Raw genomic sequence first — 16235 nt, 5'->3', positions numbered from 1 at the left:
GAGACATTTTCAAAATGGCGGCGGCTCGGACGAGAACCATGGTTTCGGAAAGTTTTGATAGTTTTGTGGCGCCTGTCATTAATAAACCGGTTCCTAATCATCTGTTAGAAACAAGTAAGTGTATCATAAGTTGAAGTGGAGCGATTGAAATCTCCTTTAAGCTACTTTTAAACGTTTTTTTTTGTAAATCTAACCGCCTGCTTCTTTTTGCAGAAATCTATGCAAAAGTTGGACAGAACTCTATTTTGCAAGCCAAACCTTCAGTTATAAATTTTTCCGGCTTCAAAGTTGGTGAAAAAATTACCCGAACACTTGTGAGTACATTTAAATCATAGTCTGGTAAAACAAACGAACAGTTCTAAAATTCCTAATCCCAACATAAAGAGCAATATACTACAGCCACATTTGTTTACAAGTTTCTATGATCCTAGGGTTTTGTTCTAAAGACGAGGAAATATAATTACTGAAAGTTTAGAGCAATATTTCGGAAAAATATGATAGTTTTCTGTTTAACTCCGAGTAGCCTTGATTTTTGAAATTTGTTGTAAATTTACCGTGGTGCATGCGGTGTGGTTCTTAGTTCATGATAACCCTAATTTTCGTTTGTGTATTGAGTACAACTGTTAGTCACAGCATCACATGACAGTTTATTAATGTGGTTTCACATTTAGCCATACAGCCGTTTTTCAGGTGGACTCACAAATACAGAAAGTATTCACGGTAAAGGCCGAATTGTACATTTTATAAGCTGCGTTAATGTAAAATGAACACCCATAATGTAATATTTGGATGTAAAATGGAGTATGTGATTGCTATTGCTTCCTTTTTTATGTCTCAGAGATTAGCAAATGCTTCTGATGAAAGCCAAAGAATGCATATAATACCACCATCTACCAAGTTCTTTTATATCAAATATACAAAGAAGGTACTCGTACTTTGATTATTACAGCTGCTAATTGTACCTAACACTGATATATCCTACTTGTACATGTACCTTTGTTACTATCACAATTTTTATATTTGTTTGTGGTTACTTAACTGCAAGTGGATATTTGTTACTTGTAAAAGTCTGTTTTTGCTTTTATACCTACTCTGTTAATTTTTGCCTGCATAATTTTAAAGGAATTGTGTTTTGTTCAACCCTTTATAATTTTAGCCCCTAAGAGTGACTAGCATCTAATTTCTCCCTTTAATATCATCCCTGAATCAAACATGAAAGTCATGAGAATAAAGGAGATGATCACCAACTAAAGCAGCTCTTGATTGTGAAATAAATTCTCCTTGTCAGCCTCTTTGAAAATGAATGGAGAACAGTATGGAGAATATGCATACTGATGTTAGGGTGCAAAGGGTTAAGCAAAGAACAAGGTTTTAAAAGAATACAAAAAAAAAACTTTAATCTCTAGATACACAACTACCATTTTACTTAACTAACCTAACCTAAATAACAGGGACAACTGAATATAATTATACATACTACTACATACATAATACTAAGTTTACTAAAAGTGGAGCTTGCGGAGTATAGCCCCATAATTATACAAAATAGTAGTAACCCATCAAGCTGAAAAAATTTGGATGTACGACCATACAACCATACGACTGTACAAGGTGCTACTTTTAACAAGTGTGGTCAACTGTACCGTGGGCACGCCAATGCCACGGCTCTGTCCAGTAGTCCAGTGGTCAGTGCAATGGGCTCCGGGTTGGATGACCCAGGTTCTAGTCTTGGCCGGGGCAAGGCGTTGTGTCCTTGAGACGTGCTGTTAAAAAAAAATTGCGAGCTCTGCTTTTAGGCTTGGCTAAACATATATAACATCTATAATTAACATCGCATATTGGTTATGTGGAATAATCTGGAGGAGGTTGTAAGAGATTTTGGTATACACTGTATTTTCATTTTTATATTAATAATAAATCAGTATTTTTTATTATTGTTGAACAGGAAAAGCTTGTGCCTGGAATGTTCATTGAAGTTGTTGTGGAGTTTACACCTGATGATTGGAGATATTATTATGACTGTATTCGAATTCACACAAAGGTAACCATTTTGATTTCCATTCATATTCTTTTATGGCAGAGTTTTGGATTAACAAATGTTAAATCCTTCCTACCAGTTTGATGTCCATTTCCTTCTCTTGTCTAGGGATATTCCTTTAATTGAAACTGGTTGACTGTTTAAAAGTAACCAGGAAGAATTTTGAACCATGTCATGAATGATACAGGTTTAACAGCGTTATATGACAGATTTTCTTGAGATTACTTATTTTCTCTCAACAGTCATGATAATATTTTGTGGTATTAACATTCTCTTTTACTTATGTACAATTTGTACATGCCTATAATATATTAACAGTGTCTGGTTTCTGAATTATGTTTGCTGGGCTTTTAGTTTTTATACCTGTAAACTGTAAGTAGTGGATCGTTCTGACCTGAAATGGGCTCAAATATAAGGGAAAAAATTGTTAATTGACCCTTAACACCTAAGATCTCATTGGCAATTCTCCTTACTGTCTGCCAAACAATTTTCATTATGTTAGTTTGGAGAATTTGGCATCGGTTCATTAGCATTATCCTATAATTGATATTTTTCTTTATTCTCATCACTTATCTGCATGATATTGTATAGATATAGTAAGGAGAAATTCTGTCTTGGTCACTCACAGGAGTTAAAGAGTTAAGAAATTATGTTAAAAAATTATGTTACATGTGTGTTGCAGTTAAGTTTTATGAATGGTTAACAATTTTAATTTGGAAAAGTCTAAAATGTTGAATACAAATCTGAAACTATCTGTAGGATAAAATTGAATCACAAGACATACATTTATATATTTTTTTTCTAATTTTCAGGCAGAGGAAAACCTTATTGTTCCCATTCATGCATATCCTGTGATGAACACTGATGAGTTTCCTAGAGAAGTTCACTTTCCATCTGTACCACTTGGAGAAAAGTGAGTAAAGTACATGAAGCTGATTTAAGTTAAATTCATTTTACTAAAAGAGTAAATGAAATCTTAAGCATGCCCAAGCTGTTTCAACTTTGAGTAAGAGTATTACTAACAAAATGTTATTTTTATGTTATTTTCTCACAACATGGAATTTTGTTTCCTTCATTACAGAACAACAAAAGTGATTCCTCTGAAGTGTGACATCGCAGTGGAATTTGAGTTCACGCTGAGTTATGTCCAGTTACACCCAGCATTTACTGTGGAACCAATGTCAGGTAAATTTTTGTTGAAATCACCTGAAGTAATAGGAAGATTATTGATGATAAGATGTAACAGCTAGGAAACATATTTGCAATCACTTGTGATTTCCATATTGCATTTGTTATTCCTCCGTAAATAAAATTTTTGCTAACATCAGTATGTTAAAAGAGATGTACATGTATGCAATAAAAGCCACTCTTCCTGTCTGGGTAATCTGTTTTGACACCAGTTAGAACCTAAATTGAAAGGCACTGGCTTAAATTTTTTTTCTTGAGCAACCAAAGTATAGTACCAGCTTTCTGTGAACCTTACATAGTGGTCCTTACCACTTGATGACTATTTGGTAGCATTACTGAGTTATTTTCAGAATTTTAATTTTTTATATAAGGGCTAAAAGTTTATTAAGTCATTAATTTCCATGTATACTTTTCAATGGAAAAGGGAAGGATTGGTATGTGGAGCAAACTTCTCCTTTGCTTTGATTCTGACTTGTTCTTGGAAGCCTGGTAATTATATGATTAAATGCTGAGGAAATTCATACTTTTATTTCATGAGGAAATGCTTACAAAGAGTAAAATTTTTACTCTCTTTCAAATTTTCCTCAACTTAAATATGGCAAATAACCAACATGATCAGTAAAAATTTACAAGTCATCAGATGCAGTGAGGGTACCTACAATATTATGATTTAAATGAAAGCCCCACTATTAGGGCACTTGCAGAAATTTAACAGTTGAATAAATCTGTCCTTTAGGAATTGTACCTGGTAATGGTGAGGTAGAGATTAAAGTGACATTTGCACCAATGGACTTCTCAACAGCTCACATGAAGCTTCAGGTAAATTAGCAAAACTTATACCCAGATGCACTTATCATGGTGTTTTTATTATTATTATTATTATTATAATTATTATAATTATTATTATTATTATTATTATTATTATTATTATAATTATTATTATTATTATAATTATTATTATTATTATAATTATTATTAACTATTATAATTATTAAAAATTGATTTAAAGTTCAAGTAATACAGTGTAGGATCAAATGAAATGTTATCATTCAATTAATGATCATCAGAATTGGAATTTCTCAGTGGATGTATGCACACTCTATCTTGAACTCTGGCTGTTTTTGAACTTGGAACTGCAAGATTTCCTCATATTTTAGAGAAAGATGTCAGTAGACTTAAAGAAAATGCAGCCTCTTTGTGTCAAAGAGCTTCTCTGCATCAAATGGAATTTTAATTGTAAAGCCTTCTTTGCTTTTAGCTGAAAGTGTCTCAATTTAACATGTCTCCACTTGTCTGTTCCTTCACTGGAACTTCCGAGCCAGGACTTGCAAAAAGGTAATGTTAGTATAAAAAAAATACTGCTGCAGTGGATTCCTTGTTAAGAGATTATCTCTTGTACATGTAACTTTTTCTCTTATAGGGGCTATTTTTAGTTGTGGTTTGTAGTTGTTTTGGCTTTCTCCTCAGAGGCTCTCCAGCTTATATCCCATCATTGCACATAAACTTAGTGAATCTTTGGATTGTAGAGAAGTCCTGTAACCCTTTCCACACCCAGGATTGATCAAATACAATTTTTTAAGCATAAAGGCAAAGAGAACTAAGAAAAATGTCAACTACAGTAAGAGAAATTGTTTGATTTCACAACAGATTCTCTGAGCTAAGATTCTGAGAAATGCATTACAGACATTGCACTGAATTGATAATTAGATCTTGGCAATGAGAAGTGTTAAGGGCTATGACTCATTTCAGAATTTCCGTGTGCTGTGCTTGTCATGAAACAGGTTGAAAGTAAAAGCATGGACAGAAGAACTACCCCCATTACCCACCAATGGAATCCTGGACCCATTACTGATTGATCCTCTCGGTAGAACAAGACTGAAGAAACTTAAGACCAGACCATGGACTCCAGGAGAGAAGAAACCCCAGGTAGGTGCTGGAAATCAAGAAAAGCCACCTACATTGTGTGAAAAATTTTTGCCATTCAAAAATGTTTGGAAATTTTGTAGGTCAATTTCTGGGGGGTTGGATAAGGGGTTTGAAGGATAAATTCGTTTTTTTTTTGGGGGGGGGTGGCAGTGTTGGGTAGAAGGTGTTCCTTTTTCTCTTTTAAGGCAGGCATAGCACAAAAAGGAAAAGGAAGAGTTTAAGCCTTTTTCGCTTGTTCATGAGGTGTATGTTAGGCATTGAAGAGTTTCAATGTGTGAATTCCAAATGAGTACATGTGTTGAAAGCAGAGCTTGGTCACTGTATTTCTGCTTCCAACTTTGAATGAATGTTTGCAGTCTGCCAGGAGCGTGCAACAGATGTTTAGGAAAAAAAAACATTCTAGAAGAAAATATCTTTAGAGCTCTCAATATTTTCATTATTTGATTTATCTTCTGAAGAATCTTATGTAGAGAAAATAATGTTATTAAAGTATTCAATGAACATTGTTTTGCCATATTATTTTTTTGGTTTTGTACAGGAACTGGTCAGAGATGGCTTGAGATTTCCAACCACTGGTCTTGACAATCCATCCACTGTGTCCAGTATCCTTCTACAACAACCTGGAAAACTGAAGGCCAAGCAGATAAGAGAGGGTGGGTGACTTGATGTAAATCAAACCAACTGATCATGTATGAACAAATGTAGCACGAGTTTGATTACTCCCAGGTAATTCTGTCGATGTTTTTTTCTCCTTTTAAGCTGTTCAAAGTAAGAAAGATGTTACAGGGAGCACAAAACAGATGAAAGTAAGATGAGTTAAAATCATAGTGTTGGAGTAAATCATGTAAATAATTCTTTACAAACTTCCATAACTTAGTCTGTTCTGCAGGCGAACGACAGTATTAATTGCTGTCATGCTGTTGTATATGGTTTACGAATTTTTACATCATTTCCCTATGCACAGGAAACTAAGTTTGAGTACGAAGTTCATCAGAATATTCAAGAGGAACGACAGAACCAGCTCAGATGGTATGTACAGTCAGAACATCCATGTATGAACCTTGTAACAAAGTCCTTTGTAAACCTTACAGCCATGTGCGAAGGCTAATATCATGGAATAGAATAGCTAAGATCATCTATGGCCGGCGTTGACACCAGGCTGTTCACATACTGTAGTGTATGTGTGGTGTTTGAGTAACGAGTAGGATCAGAGTTTCTTGACGTTTATTTGCCTGTGAAGTAGTCTTTTCCAGGAGTCGTGCGAAGGTTGAGGATTATTACGATTGTGTGCTCCTTTTCACTTCATGCTTTCCCGTGACTTACTCTCATATTGGTTTTTACCGCTCGGCCAAAAAGAAACGGAAAATTCTACTGCGCACGCTGAAAGTAGTATGTTCACCTCCTTTGATCTCTCTTCGTATTGTGGAAAAAAAAACTGGATGTATCTCGCTCTCATTTTCTTTAATGTTGTGCTGAGTTAACAACGATGATGCCATTTTAAAGGTGAATCCTTACCTGGAGGATATACTTTGCATCAGAAAATTTAGACCACTCTGTTCGTTTCCCTCAAGGTGTGTACGATTAGGTGAAGATCCCATATCGGAGGCAACAAGAAAACAGATTTGTGAAACAAGGATAGAAGATGAAAGAGAGTACAAGGTATTTGTAACGGTGGTCTGTTACTAGAAATTATTTTTCGCTTTTATTCTGGTCCAGGAGATGTCTTCGGAGCGAACAGTAGCACTAGAAATGGAGTACTTCCCATTCTCTCACTGATGATTTACGAAGTATATTATATTTTACAGTTCGATAAAGGTTCAACAAACAAAGATTCAATTGTAGAAACAAATAATTCAGACCCTCGACCTTCTCTTGCACTCACATCAAACGAAGTGATATTATGAGATCTTGCACTGGACCGCTTTTCCCCGAGGAAAGCTCATGTTCTTTCTGGGTCCAAAATTAAAATCCAAATCTAAAAAGGAGTAGTACGAGTCTTAGCTCAAAAATTAGACGATACTGTTTCGTTTCATTAGATTGAATTTTTCAAATTTCGAAGCCATCTAGACCTAGATCTTGATTGTAAGCCATGGTAATCAAAAGTCAGCTCTTTAGGAGCAGTAACCACCGGGAGTTTTGAGAAGTGCCTCTCAGTTCTGCAAATGGTTGTAGGAAATGGTTTGTATTGGTCCAAGATACGGTTAGTATTAGGAGAACTTATAGTTTCGAGGAGTTACCCCTTCCCCCTCCTCTTTGGTAGTTTGCGTGACTTCACGTTGACATTTTCCGTTTATAAATTTATCAAAGCTGAATCGAGGAGACCCAGTGATTGAAGAAGAGTATGACCGGTCTTGTGTTGGATGTGAACTGAGAAGAATCCACAGACAAGCGGATGAAGTATGTATCACTTTTTGGGGAATGTACATGTTACTTTAACTTTTATCCTCTGGCGAACTTTTTTGCTTGCTTTCCTATATTTGATGGGGCTAGTTTTTAGCTAGTACTAGGCACTTGGTCATAGGATACGGCCGAACTAGCGACGTTTGTTTGGGAAGGAAAAAAGGAGAGCTTTTAAAAGCATTGTTCACAATCGCTCAGAATGGGGTATTTTTTCAAACTGTGATGCTTAGTGGTTACCTTAGATTTATCTTCGTCATGGTGCAAAGCACTATAATCTTGGTGCGCTGAAGTGTTATTTTCTTTATTGTCGTGTAAGCTTTAACATTTGCTGTCCAGATGAACATGGTTGGAAATATTACTCTTCTACTCTCAGATCCCTCAAAATGAACCTCGGTTTGATCTTCTTGTTAATGACGAGTGGAGCAAGAGGCACATGGTTGTACAGAAGTTTGTTCAAGCAGGACGAAAGGTAATCATCAGTGTACGCTTTATTTGTATAACCGACTGGCCTGTTTCAGGCGTTTAGTTAGTAAAACGAAGCGCCTTAGTGAACAGCACTACAACAACGGAGGAGTGGACCCTCTCGCTTTTTCACTGCACTCCTCCGCTATTATCGCACCGTTTGTTTTTCGCTCTGTTGTAGTAACTGAACACCTGCAACAGGCTAGTAATCGGTGAACTCTTAGGAAACATTTATGTATAATAATGAGATGTTGGCGCAGTATTGTGATTGAACCTTTTGGAATTCCTTTGAAGTCCTGTATTTTCTCAGGCCTTTCTTCCAGCAGGTACTTTAAGTGAAGTGTCACTGGGAAAGAGTTTTCTTCGCTTAGAAGTAGCTTTGAATTAAGTTAAATCATGTGATCTTCAGAGCGTGTTCTCGTCTTTATTCCTCTGCCAGAGGATATGGTCAAGTTAATGTGTCCCCACGGATGCAATGTGCCCTGATGATAATTTTTCTCTTTTTGCTGCCACACGCTGCGCGCGATTTATCTTAATTCTCGTGCGCGCTCGAGCTTTATTTATCATTATGACGTCCGACGTCATACTTGTGGCGTACTCATGTGGTTGATGTTTGCCCCATTGAGTTTCACATTTGCGAATTTCTTCTCAGTAATTCCTTTAACTGTGCTCTGCTTTTTTTTTCTAGGTCATAGTAAGACTAAGAGCCAGTAGACACTTAAGTTCCCTGGAAGAATTTGTCACAGACTGGAGAAAGGGAAAATTCACCCGAGAACACACAAGTAAGGAAAACCTCTCGGATAAATTTTTCTTTTGTAGTCATGCGACACATGTAGTCACGGCAGAAGTTCTTTCATTAATAATTTTCCGTACTGAACCCTCTCAGGTGAAGTAATTATTAACAAAAAATGGCAGAAAGATAAAGCCACAAAGAAATTCAGACTCTTGACGGTTTCGAACCTGTGCTTCCCACATTCCAGTTGGCGCTACTTCTAAATGAATTGAAATTGCAGAGTCATAATTTTATTTTCTATGCGTGCGAACAGGCTGGAAGTGCTCACGGGTAAAATTCCTAAAACTGTTTTTATTTTGTTTCATTGCTTCTTAGGAAGTCAACTTGCAGAGAGTGAAGAAGAAAAGCTGTTCGATGAAGTTGAGGTTCCTCTGCGGATCTCGTCTGAAGGCATTTTTCCCTTTTGCTTTCCTTCATATAAATCTCCGGACACAAAAGATGATATGGTACACATGCTTAATATTTCTGAATCTTACCTTGCCCTTGATAGCCGCAGCTTAAGGGTTTTAGTTATGTTTGCAGGCCGTGTGTGTGTGTGTGTGTGGGGGGGGGGGGTATTTTAGGCTTATTATTACGGTGACGGTGTGCTTAGGTAGTCATTATCAGTCAAGTATGATTTCAGGAAAGTAATAGAAGGGATAAGACGCCCCGATGGCTCATCCCGCCGGAGTTTTTGCCGGTTTTAAAAGCATAAGAGACCAAAGGTATTGTTACTCCACTCTGGACGGGATTCTTGTCGATCTTTAGTAGTTCCCGCCCCTGCCTCCCTTTCGTGGTTCACCAGCACCCATTATACTCTTGGACCGGGTTGTTCAAAGCTGAGGCAAGATAATTCAGGGTTAGTGTGAAGTCTGATTTCCGGTCTGAAAGCTTTGAAAGAAAATTCAACCCGATTCTGTTTGTCTACATTCTAATGATTAGTATGCTTTAGAAAGAAAATGGAAAATTATTACAATAAAGGCTTTTGAACAAAGGAATAATGAAAGCAGGATTAACATTGACCCTGGGTTTTCGCTTATTGGTCTTCGAAAAACTGGGCCCTGGGTGGAAAGAGGCGCTTCGAGGATAAAGTTTCGTGATGCTGATAGGTACCTACCCCTAGTTCCCCGCCTGTGCTTGAACCAGGACCTCTCGTACTAACCACAAAGCCACGGTGTCTTTACAAATGAATGGATGAATGGTTTAGTTAAAGTTTGATTTATTCTCTCAGGATGTTGATGCTCTTGGTACACTGAATGTGCAAGCGACTTTTGTCAATGTCAAAACACACGTGCCTTATTACAACTTAAAGGTACGTTTCTTAGCTGTTTTTGTCTATCTACAGTTTCTAATCACACTGTTAAAAATGAAATATTATATACAGTTACTGAATGGGGTTTTTGTGATAACCAGAATAATCAAGGTCGAGGTTGGGGTTATCAGCCGAAGCCGAAGGCTGACAACCCTTATCTTTTGGGTTTGAATCTGATTGGTTCGACAGGTCGGGCGAGTTTTTAGACCAATTACAGAGCGAAATTACTATTTTCTGTACGTTTATTAAGGTGCTGACAAGGAGAATTTGTCTAACAATTAAGAGTTTCTTTACTTGGTGATCATCCCCCTTTGTTCTCATGACATCAATGTGTGATTCAGTGGTGATATTCTAAGAAGAAATTAGATGTTAGTTACTCTTAAGGGTTTAAGGATTAAAGGGAGGGAGTTCTCTCTGTGGATCTGTCTGTTGTGTATTGTCTAAAGCTTAATTCGTCTCTAGGTCCCCAAACAGTGTGACATCCTGGGTTATAACCGTCACTCCGTAGCCGACGCGTCCTCGGGGTATGTCCCGCCAAAGCTCGTACGTCCCTTGAGGGTTGGCGCCGAGGTAACGTCAAGTTTGTTTTGCACCGTTATTTTTTTACTTGCGTACAATAAGTTTATCTCAAGATAATCCAACATTTTACTCGATGTAAATACTTACTTTGAAACGTGTTTCGTACATGCGTGCAGATACAGCGTACAGTACCTTACTGAGTACCTTACTCAGTTAGTAGAACTTTGCTCCGTTATCGTAGAGGTCATGGGTTCAAATCAATATAATATAACTGTATTATCTTGGTTCAAACCCGTACAGGCCTGAATTTTTTTTCAGGCCTTATTGTCACTACTGATTAAGTAGTGTTCAATACTGCGACGATCGCTTTCATATTCAAATGCTGTGGGAGTTGTATGTGTATCGCATGTAGTTTCTAGTCAGATGAGTGCCTCTAGAAGTTGTTTAATTTTTTAAGTCAAATATATTTGTATACACCTAGCATCTCTTTGTTCAAATGTGGTTTCTAGCCATAAGATTGCAGTGGATAGAGCTGGTTGATCCATTGATTGGAACTTGATTCCTCATCATAATTCGTTGTAACTGCATTGAAGCGATTCTTATGAGTTTTTCCTATTCTTTTCCATCTATCCTACCGCCATGTCCTTTCGTTTGTCAACTTGTTTCCTGTAGGATGAAATAATAAACTTGGTCAGCAGTGTACCGCTTACATCGGTTAGAAGTCCCAGTCCCGTCCCAACCACGGAAGGAGGCGAGGAAACTAAAGAAGAGGGCGAAGAAGACAAAACACAGAGTCCACAAGTAAAGAGCCCCATTATCACAACCCCACAAGAGGACGTAGCCGTGCAGGAGCCTGAAGCGGTGCCCCTCGTGGTGCCTGCAGCGTTGTTCAGACCTACATCTTACCATCCCATGCATATTTTCGTAAGTTACAGAAGATTTTCACCACTTTACTCCCGCAAATGTTCAATTATAAATTCCTCCTTGCAATTACTCTAGTAGACTGTCAGACGGATCGGTTGTAAGAATCAAGAAAATCAGCAGTTGTTGTATTTTTTTTTTGTAATGAATATTTTTACCGCTTCTTCTCCGGGAGTGACCATAAGGTCATTTCTCCTTGCCAAGTCAATACACTGTCGATCAGACAGCTGATGAGAATTATCGACGATGAAAGGGTGTATTTGTGTTTGCTACGAATGGGATGTTTTTACCCATTTTTTTCTCTTTTTTGTACCGAAAAGATTTAAGGGAAGTAGAGATATTCTATCCCCTTGAGATTCATAAGGCGTTAATCGATGTTTTGCGAACTTGGCCTTGTTTCATACATGGCTCATAGCCAATGATTTTTTGCCTACAGAACCCCGCACCAGGTTTACAAGTGTTTAAGCCTCCGCTTCCTTACTCCGAAGTGGATGAAGACTATCATTTGTGTCCGTTACCACGTAACAGAACTGCTGGAAAATCAGGGAAACAAGGCAGGAAATACCTGGAGAGACAGGTGAACACCAATTGATACTTGATCTGTGGGTATTACAACTGAAAAAGCGAGCTGGGTCCGCTTTGCTTCTGCTTTACTTCTCTCTGTGATTGGTCGTGCACTGCCCTCACAGCCAATCAGACGCAAAGGGAAAGCAATACGCGACTTGGCCACTCGCGTTTTCCCGCGCTTTTGGTCGGTTTATGTAGTTAAATAACGCTGGGTTTTCATTGACTCCTTGTTTTTTCTCTCTGTTGTTATAGGTCAGTTCAGTTACAATTTTAGTTTTGATTTTACGAAACTTAATCGAGAAACTGCTTTAAGAAACCTTTTTCAATCGTAATACTCGGCCATCAAATACTGAAGAAAGTGAGTTGAGGGCATTTTCTATCTGTATGGAAAAAACTCAGAAGTATTTTCTGTCAAAAACTGCGAGATGGATCAAGCATTATTCTTCCAAGAGCCACGTTTGTACAATTTGCAACATAAAACTTGCCGTTCAGAAACCTCGTATTTTACCTTTGAGTGCGATGCGAGAAGAACAGTACAAATTGCAGATGAGAGTGATCATCGCAGTTATGAAGAATTTTTAAGTACCAGGGAGGTAGAAATAAATGTTTCCGCAGTTTTTTCTCTTGCTCTCCGAAAAAATATCTGTTGTTAAAAGCCATGCCACTTGATTTTCCACCCTTCCCACGAAATGGCAGAGAGATCTGTGTTTTCTTTTCTACCTCTCTTTCAAGCGAAAATGGAAAGAAACCCAAATCATCCACTGGTGGCTGTCATCTACTTTGATTACAGCCACTAGATATAGCTTATGTTTCATTAACCTGAACAAAAACTCAAAACTGAGGTTTGTCATTTGTTTCACGGAAGTGATCTACGCAAATCCGCTTTCTGCTCACAATGGGTCCTGCTTTTATGGCAGGTTTAGTTTGCTTTCAGATATCTTAGATTCACTTGACTAACTGTAGATTAAATTTGGAAGAAAATGACGCAGTTTTCGTCAGAAATTAAGTCCCGAAACGTTTATGTCTCCTTGTATCCTTTTTAGGATGTTATTCCTGGTGTTATGACGTGGAAGCGGTTTCCTTGTCAGCCTCTGGTATCCATGGCAGCAAATCCAACGATATCAAATGTGTGGATTCCTCGGTGGTGAGTCGATCAGTGAAGAGTTAAATTCTTTGACGGCACTTTTCAATAACGTGTCATTTCGAAAATCATGTGGTTGAATTATTTGACAGCACTTTGCAGTAATGTGTCATTTATGAATTTGGAGATAGATAGGAAAAATCGTTTTACTATATCGAAAGTAATGTGGTTAACCTTTCGGGAAACAAGTGGAATGGTTCTTACTGTATAGAAGGTCATGTCCAGCGTTGTGGCTGAATGAGTTTGACCCTTGATGTTTTTGCCCTATATAACTGTTATGATGATTTTTGGTAACGTGGAGCGAAATCATAAGGTTGGGTCCATTCAAGCCTCAAAGATCGCATGTTGTTATCCAACTGTACGAAGTAGAGTACAAATAACGGGCGAATAGAGTACACATATCCTGCGATATTGAACGGTTTTTTGGAAAGTTGGTTATTTTGTATTGTTAAAACAAATCTTTTTAACCAGTCGGCTGCGCGCTGCCCTTCCTATCCGCTTTGCATTCCCTGCCTTATGAGAAGTGAACAGAAAGACCTAGCAGGAAGAAAGCCGTAGGACAATAAATAACTTATCAGACGTTTTGGTGAGAAGTATTGCTAAGTATTTTTACTCGTTGTTTGTAGTTTGACTCACCCTACGAGCTCATCAAAATACGGGACAACTCGTAAACACACCAAAACGTCCAATGAGATATATATTCATTGAGAGGCGCGGTAAGAAAACAAACATAGTTTTTCTTTTTGCTAAAACATGCGTACACCCTTTTCCGACCTTAGGACTGACCCATTCAGTGAGGACCTGCTGCCTACGGAAGTGCCTTCATTACTACAAGGTCTCCCGGATGATGACGTCATGAGTGATGACGAAGCGTAAGTTACGCAAATTTAAGCAAAGATGATAAATAATGTATGAATACATGTATGCATCGATACGAAATCATGCGAGCGGTTTCAAGAGTAACAGAATTGATACAAAATTAAGATATTCACATCACTAAGGAAAATATGATCAACTCTGCGCAAAATTTTCAACTGATAATAGAAGTAATTCTAGTTTGCGTTGGTTTTGCTTTTTTTCCGCTCTATTATTGGTGTATAAAACTTTGCTCGTGTAACTCTCGCAGCCAATCAGATGCAAGACTTAAAACAAGCGCGAACTGGGCACGCACACTTTCCCGCGCTTTAAACAGTTTGCTCTTATTAGGTGGCTCTTCTAATTCCTGCCTCCTGGACAATTTATTTTCCAGTTTTAAAGGAACTATGCCTGCAATCACGTGTTTGCACGAAATTCCTCTTGAAGTCAACATTCTAGGACACTTCTCCCACACTATGTTCGCGTGCAAAATCTTAAACTCCTAGTTTATTCTACAGCGTCCTGTTACTGGACGCGGTGAAGAGTAAAAGTTTTAAACATTCCTTACTGAGAGAAAAATATCAAAGGTTTATATTTTGTAGGGTGGGAGATTTCTGTATAACTAATCATCCTGATTAAAGTTCCCCCAAGAAAGGGCTCCAGAACTAAAATAAAATTCGCGTTTGGTGAGGACACCTTCAGTAACAGTGCCTTCACAAATTACATCCTGATATCTTTTTGCCACTATCTGTTGTTTCAGGGAAGAAGAAGCAGCAGACCCAGGCTTCCAGGAGATCCCAATCCCCACGCCAGAGATGGTTTGTGCCCAGTTTCCCTCGGCAGAGAGCATTCTTGGAGACCAAGATCAACAGGGGTCGTCGCAATTAAGGTAGCTCTCGACGTCTTTCGTGATTTATAATAATGTTACGTGTACTTTAGTTTTTCAGCTTTGTTATCTACAGTAAAGGGGTGGTTATACTTAGTCTGAGTTGATGGTATGTGTCTGTATCTTTATAGTGAGATGGTGCTTCACCCAGGCGGAAACACGAGAACCTTAGTGGCTGCTCCAACAGCAGCCACCACATCCTTCGTTCCAAGGTACTGATGACCTTCCTAGTGTATTACATTTTGTTTTAGGGGAGCTTACGATTCATAGAAAATAGCCGGTTCGGCTGGTCCATTCACAAAGAGAATGCTGGAAAAATTATTGACTGCCTCTGTTTGTTTTGCGTTCTTTTACAGGGAGAAACGTGAAAAAGAATTAAACGAATTTTTGAGACAGCGGCAGAACAGAGTGGGATTTAGAATAAAACAAAGGATACAGTCCATAAATGATGCCATGTCTTCGTCCAATCTGGAACTAAAATAGAATTTGATAAATTTGAAATTAGGAAACAGATGTGGCTGATTAGTTGTTTTAGTTAAAGTGCGAAAGATTTCACTTGTCTTTTTCCGATATTTGACCGTCTTTGCCCATTTCAGTGAGCCGTGTAAAAATTTTGTCTCTTTGGTTTGAGTTGCATATACATCAAGTGTGAATGTTATAAATTTGTTGATACGAATGGTGGTTCATTCCCTAACGTAAACAGAACATTTTGTAATAAAAGTGTCGTAAACCGACTGCGTTTGTGTCCTTGACCTGAGATACCAAACGTGCTTAAGTATTGCGTGATTTAGATCGTAACTAGATAATTGTGTTTTATACACGTTCCGCAAATGAAAGCTTAGACATCACTATCCACGCTGCTAGCGCGAAAGCACGTAACACTCGTGATGTCTCGCGCGTACGCCCCTCTCTTCTTCGGTTACACAGTCTCTATTGCCACGTGATCACGTATTACGAAGACAAACAGGGAGTTACTACATCACGGGCGACGAGCGGGGATAGAAAAAACGACCCAAATATGAGCGGTCAGCGGTGAAACAGCTTTTATACTTCATATAGAGACATATAATTTATTGTTCCAGAGACAATCGTGTTGTAAAGCCGAAATGTTAACAGTTTACTTCACAGTTTAGGCAATTTTTCCCAGAATTCAAACTTTGTGATTTTTTTCTCGGCTTAAACGCTAAGTCAGTTGTTCAATTGAATAGGAAGAAAAACATTTCCAACGGAAAACAGCATTATTTGCAC

The 16235-nt window shown here is 38.0% G+C and overlaps 1 protein-coding gene across 1 annotated transcript; it reads left to right on the top strand.

Annotated features, from left to right (window-relative positions):
- Positions 1-10: 10 nt before the first annotated feature.
- Positions 11-15722, top strand: LOC131771756 (cilia- and flagella-associated protein 221). Its single transcript, XM_059087613.2, has 26 exons — positions 11-114; positions 214-314; positions 839-925; positions 1946-2041; positions 2851-2951; positions 3120-3223; positions 3963-4045; positions 4485-4561; positions 5008-5152; positions 5691-5805; positions 5912-5958; positions 6117-6181; positions 6724-6811; positions 7460-7549; positions 7926-8021; positions 8703-8796; positions 9123-9253; positions 10018-10098; positions 10561-10668; positions 11290-11541; positions 11975-12115; positions 13149-13249; positions 14026-14118; positions 14862-14990; positions 15119-15199; positions 15344-15722. The coding sequence occupies exons 1-26, from the start codon at positions 15-17 to the stop codon at positions 15468-15470; spliced, it is 2733 nt and encodes a 910-aa protein (XP_058943596.2). The 5' UTR covers positions 11-14; the 3' UTR covers positions 15471-15722.
- The last annotated feature ends 513 nt before the right edge of the window (positions 15723-16235 follow it).

Source organism: Pocillopora verrucosa, chromosome 10 (genome assembly GCF_036669915.1).
Source record: "Pocillopora verrucosa isolate sample1 chromosome 10, ASM3666991v2, whole genome shotgun sequence".
NCBI lineage: Eukaryota > Metazoa > Cnidaria > Anthozoa > Scleractinia > Pocilloporidae > Pocillopora > Pocillopora verrucosa.
Note: the sequence above shows the minus strand (reverse complement) of the source record. Positions and strands in the feature narration are given on the sequence as shown.

Coding starts and splice junctions, on each gene's coding strand:
- LOC131771756 (XM_059087613.2), top strand. CDS start 15: ATGGCGGCGGCTCGGACGAGAACCATGGTTTCGGAAAGTTTTGATAGT. Junction 315..838: donor AAAAAATTACCCGAACACTT/GTGAGTACATTT, acceptor TTTATGTCTCAG/AGATTAGCAAATGCTTCTGA. Junction 9,254..10,017: donor CGGACACAAAAGATGATATG/GTACACATGCTT, acceptor TTATTCTCTCAG/GATGTTGATGCTCTTGGTAC.